General features: G+C 34.1%; 1 protein-coding gene across 3 annotated transcripts; it reads left to right on the forward strand.

Moving 5' to 3' along the window:
- The first annotated feature begins 249 nt into the window (after window positions 1–249).
- Window positions 250–4700, forward strand: LOC126693357 (uncharacterized). Of its 3 annotated transcripts, XM_050389308.1 has the most exons (8): window positions 250–780; window positions 896–976; window positions 1085–1114; window positions 1882–1968; window positions 2345–2405; window positions 2744–2814; window positions 4063–4137; window positions 4434–4700. In XM_050389308.1, the coding sequence occupies exons 1-7, from the start codon at window positions 673–675 to the stop codon at window positions 4114–4116; spliced, it is 492 nt and encodes a 163-aa protein (XP_050245265.1). In that variant the 5' UTR covers window positions 250–672; the 3' UTR covers window positions 4117–4137; window positions 4434–4700. The 3 variants fall into 3 exon arrangements, with proteins under 3 accessions (XP_050245265.1, XP_050245264.1, XP_050245263.1); XM_050389307.1 differs by having other exon boundaries at window positions 4063–4700; XM_050389306.1 differs by lacking the exons at window positions 4063–4137; window positions 4434–4700 and having other exon boundaries at window positions 2744–2987.
- Window positions 4701–5365: the final 665 nt, after the last annotated feature.

Genomic DNA, 5365 nt, shown 5'->3' on the forward strand with positions numbered 1-5365 from the left:
TTTACTGTTTTGAGTAGCATCCATGTCAACTTCTTTTCTAGAGTTCATACATTATAGATCTTATGAATTTGAGATTGTAATTATTTAGGAGTAGGCCAATTATTTTCTTGATCTATTTCCTCATTTGTAATAGTAGTTTACATATAAACAATAAAAAAAAATTTTAAAAAAGAAGGGAAAAAAGAAAAAACCTTACCCATTAGTAACACACACATCTTGTGGGTCTTGAACTCACAACTTCACCCTCCACCTTGCTCTTAGAAAGGGGAGGATGTGTCATTTGAGCTAAAGCTCATTTTCAAACCTTTTGCCATCTTTACACATAAGATGATACAAACTGTGATTCTCTTTTTCCTTAAAATTGAATGTTTAGAGACTCGTAACATCACTAATGCACAGATTTGAAGCATTATAACACAAAGATAGAAGTGAGGATTTTGTTTAAATTCATACTTTGTATGAAATCCTTCTTTTTAGTGGTCATTTTATAATTCCCTACAAAAGGGAAGGTGGCACTATAAAACACAAAGAAGTAAACGTCCATTTTCCACTTTTGATCATGAGCTATAAGTGTAGGTCTGGTTTGTTGAAGTATTCTTATGATCAAAGCAAATCAGAATTGTAATTACTGGCTCATTCATATTACAAAATTTGGTATTTGTATTCTTGTCAATGGGTTTTGATTGGCCTTTTCAAATGTTCTTCCGGTTGAAAGACATTGTTGCAGTTGGAGCAAACTACCATTCACAACTTCTAGCTAAACAATTTGGTTTGAGAACAGTAAGTTTTGTTGGGTATTCTTAATATTTTTGGTAACCTTTCTAGATGAGATATTTAATTTACTAAATTTCTGAAATATGTTTTCATCTCCTTGGTGTTTTTGCTGCCAATTCAGGTTGATTTGAATGATGTTGATGACATTGACATTGTGTTTGACGGGGTAGATGAGGTGGACTTCAACAAAAACCTGTTAAAGGTTTAAGATTCCTCATGGCATTTTTTTTGGGTGTGTTGGTTCTTTTTGGTTTTTGTATTTTAATATTCTGATGTCTAATTAGATATACTGCTATTTTTTGTTTGCCAGGGAGGGGAAGCTGCTCGTACTGTTCAGAAGGTGAGTGAAATTTAAATTCATTGTTATTTACCCCTGAATTGTCTTAATGATATAATTCATTGGGAAAATGGGTGTTTTGTCTCTGCTAGACAACGGGAATCCTGTTATTAATGGCAAGATTCTAATAATTCAGGAATTATTAAAAGTTTTTTCATCACTTCCAGTGACACAGCTGGGTCTAAATCAAGTTTTAGCATTTATTTTGCATGTGCCAGCTGCTGGCAGATCATAGTTTTCTGCTTAGTTCTTTTAAATTCTTGGCTTCTTTGGTATTTTATTGGTTTCAATTTGATGTTCGAACCTTGGTTTTGGATGGTGTTTGATACTGACTTACATAAAGGCCTAATTATATATTATTACATGAAGTTTATTTTAAGAAGTTATTATCTTCATAATAAGCATATCTCATGTGGGTTATCTTAATTTCTTGACTTTGTGACTGCAGCGGTCCAGTTATTATCTTCATTATATCACCTTTGCACCAATGCATTAATTGTTCTTCATTGCATATCACCACAGCATCTTAAGTGACCCCTCCCTCATCATTTCTTCAAATAGTAGTCATTCCTATGCACACAAAGGAAGCTCTAGAAGTGAAAATAACAGACACATATATTTAAACCTAAAATTGAATTTTTTGGGGGGGGGGGGGGGGGGGGGGTAACAAAAGTTATGGATCTCCACTTGAGTACCTGGCATCCAGATTAAAGTTACAATATTGATCAAACTTATTTTTTATTCTGATAATTTTTCTTTTCCTAAATCAGGTGGTTTGTTCCATGGCAAATGTGTGCATAATATTAGCTGAACACCCAAAGGTTGTTCATCAGCTTCGTAGCAAGTTTCCAGTCACTGTTAGTAACTTCCCTTTGTGCTTAATCAGTTATTTTGTTTCTGTAGTTTGAGTTCTTCATAGTTGATATTGTTAATCATTGACGTGTTTAGTTATATATTTTTCTCATTTGCATTGATTAGTAATAGAAAATATTGAGCAGGAGAACTCAGTCCTATAGAAGAACCTTTTATTTATTTATTTATGCCTTGATGTTTGGGTAAGGACCCTAATTTAGTTGGTACCATTTGAGAGACTTCGCTGTAGAGAATGATGATGTAATGATTTTCATTCACACTCATCTTACGAAGATTTGGAATAACTCAATAGGATTTCAAATTGATTGTTGATATTGATCTCATGCAACGTGTCCAAAAAGTTGACAAGATGCGTTTTAGGTTGAAGTTCTCCCACTTGCCACATCGCCTGTTTCAAGGCAGCTTATTGCTCTTGGAGGAGGTTAGTTTCACAGTGCCATTCCAAATATGAATTGAATGATGCAGTATTACCTGTTTATAAATCTTACAATTGCATTTGAATTTTCTTTGAGGGTTTTTTCCCCTTTAGGGTTGTTTATTTGTACCCCCTTTAATTACATTGGGAAGTTGTAATGACAGGATTGTCTGTTCTAATTTCCAGTTGTCAGTTCCCGGAGGGCATTTTCATGCCTTTTATTTGAGACTGGATGACACTATTATTATTTATTTGTAGATAAATATTTTTGAATATTTTTTTTTGGGGTGGGGGGAAGAGGGAGTTATATAATTTACTTACTGTATTTCCTGTGAATGTTACAGTTCCTGAAATTCGATCTGCCCTAAGGAAGGATGGTCCAGTTATCGCAGATCTTGGGAATATGATTATAGATGTGAGTTATATTCTTATTACTATTTCCTCACTTTGTTTTCCCCAAATGAAACTTTGGTACAGAACTTTATGAACATGGATCCTCAAAGTCTTAGTCTATTTTTGGACTGGTGTAATAGTTTTGTTCATGTGTTGTGTTTTAGAACTTTACTGGTTAAATTCCCCTTTTGATTTTGTTGTCTTGGCCGCAAACTAACCAGCAGTTGTTTATATGCTTTTAGAGTGGACATCTGTATTTCTTTTCTTTTCTTTTCTTTTTTAATTTTTAATTTTTAAGTCACAAATTTTAGAATAAAAGTTCTTGTTTTGAAAATTGTAAGCTTGATATTTTCACAGGCTAATACTTTATAAACGTGAATCAGAAGTTTTTCAAATGGAAGAAACTTAAAAAGTAGACTTGCCTGTTCGGCTGTTCCATTTTTTCAGAAAATTTGATAACTGAAAACAATTTATATCAGCTATTAGTTTTGAGGCTAGTAGGCTAAGTCAGGACAGTTTAATGTGGAATTTAGAATAGAACTATAATAGTTCTGGTCTTACATGGTCTAGATGGCTAAAGTCTAAGGAATATTTTTACCGGGAGTTTTTCTACATAGAGCTGGATGGCAAGAAATATTTATAAATCTGACCCCAAGTTGTGTGGGATTAAGCTTTTTTGAGTTATGTTGAGTTTGTTCCCGGGAGGATGGAAGAGAAAGGACGGTTGGATATCTTAAATGTACATTTTAGTTTCATGTGGTACCCTTACCTGGAATCCATCCTTTCGGTTTCTGCCTTTATCAAATGCAGAATTAGTTTTGAGGCCTAGATTTGGAAGGCTGCAACTGCATATTGTCTAAAGCCTGCTTCACCATGCAGCAGTTGGCTGTTTCTTGGACCACCACGCTCCTTTACCACCTGATCCATTGGCCTGAACATGGAATTGAATTGCATTCCTGACTACATGGATACTAATTTGTTGTTGTCTTCTGGAGGTGATATAGCAAAAGAGGCATTTGTTTTCTTATTGAACATTAGATACTGATCTAAATCAAATATTAATTGATGCTCTAGTTGAAAGATCAGCTCATCCTTGGTTTGTTTGTTCGTTTCTTTATTTTTATCTTTTATGCTTTAGCAAACCCTTGTGTGATTGATTCCTGCTTCCCAGAATTGGCCCAGAAACCAACTTGCTTCAATATGTTTAAGGTTGTTGTGGTTTAAGAATACTGACTAATGTTGTTAACTTGAGTTCTTGCTACCTCATCAGCTTCCCCGAATGGGATACAGAACCCAGCTGAGCTTGAGAAGAACATCAATGTGATACCGGGTGTAGTTGATAATGGTAAGAAACAACTTGCATTCCATTTTTTGCATATTCTTAGATCATGTTCTCTGTATAACATCATATGCATATCCATCCAATTGCTTGATTAATTAATGAACCAAACTTGAACAAAGCAAAGCTTGGCTCAATACTTTCCTAAACACCAAAGATAATACCCTATATATTGAACATCATTATACACAAACTGAAGCTGCCTTAGCAGATTAATCATTTGGCTAGCAGTTTGCTGTGTTGCTAGATCCTTACCAGCACATAGAACCTAAGAAACAATCGCTCATCTTATCCTGTGACAGTTAAATTTTATCCCATACAAAAGAAGTAAGAAAAGACCAAGAAAGAAGCAGGCCTGAAATCAGAAAGAGACTACCAAGCAGAGGATTAGAGTGTCAAAGAACATGACAGTTACATTTCATGCTATAATAGAAATAGTTAAACTTTAAAAAGAAAGGCAATAAGTATTATTGGAATGTTACAAATATACCCTGTGCTCTTACCATTAATGCATTTGAACAATTCATGCATGCCAAGAAGCTAATCAATCGTTATATTCTTTAACTTCACACCATTTTGATTTAATAGTACTTTTGTTATGGAGCATGTAAATTTTTTTTTTTTTTTTTTGGTAATTGCATTTTTAACTTAATAACTACTTCCCTAAATATAATTTCAACAATGCTACGTAGGGGTGTTCGCGGTGCGGTGCGGTTTTGGGTCATTTTTAGCACTGCATTTTGCGGTGCGGTTTAGCTAAAACCATAACTACACCGCACCTTATTTTTGTGGTCACATGTACGGTGCAGTGTGGTGCGGTGCGGTTTAAAATTTAGCCAAAATCATAACCGTACCGCACCTCATTTTTGCAGTCACATATGCGGTGCGGTGTATAAGATGCGGTTTGAATGATTTGAAATTAGTATATATTTCAAATTTTGGGCTTTTTCTACCCAGCTAAAAACTAATTTTTCCCTTTATTTTGGTCCAAGTTTTAAACTATTGAGATAGTTTTTCTTTATTTTGGGCTGACTTTCTTAATCAACACTTGTTAGGGTTATCAAACTTTTTTTTTTTTTTTGAAAACTAGGGTTATTAAACTATTAATAATATATTTAATATTAAAAATAATTAAATATATTAATATATAGAGAAGGTGCGGTGCGGTTTTCTTATTATAAAACCGCAAACTGCATTGCACCATGCGATGTGCGGTGCGGTTATGCTATTTTGC

The sequence above is a fragment of the Quercus robur genome, chromosome 7 (assembly GCF_932294415.1).
Source record: "Quercus robur chromosome 7, dhQueRobu3.1, whole genome shotgun sequence".
NCBI classification, from domain to species: domain Eukaryota; kingdom Viridiplantae; phylum Streptophyta; class Magnoliopsida; order Fagales; family Fagaceae; genus Quercus; species Quercus robur.

What these genes read in the sequence shown, in the direction of transcription:
- LOC126693357 (XM_050389306.1), top strand. Translation starts at nt 673, where the DNA reads ATGGGTTTTGATTGGCCTTTTCAAATGTTCTTCCGGTTGAAAGACATT. An exon ending in CTGCTCGTACTGTTCAGAAG is followed by an intron (nt 1,115 to 1,881) that starts GTGAGTGAAATT and finishes TTCCTAAATCAG; the next exon opens with GTGGTTTGTTCCATGGCAAA. An exon ending in GCTTATTGCTCTTGGAGGAG is followed by an intron (nt 2,406 to 2,743) that starts GTTAGTTTCACA and finishes TGAATGTTACAG; the next exon opens with TTCCTGAAATTCGATCTGCC.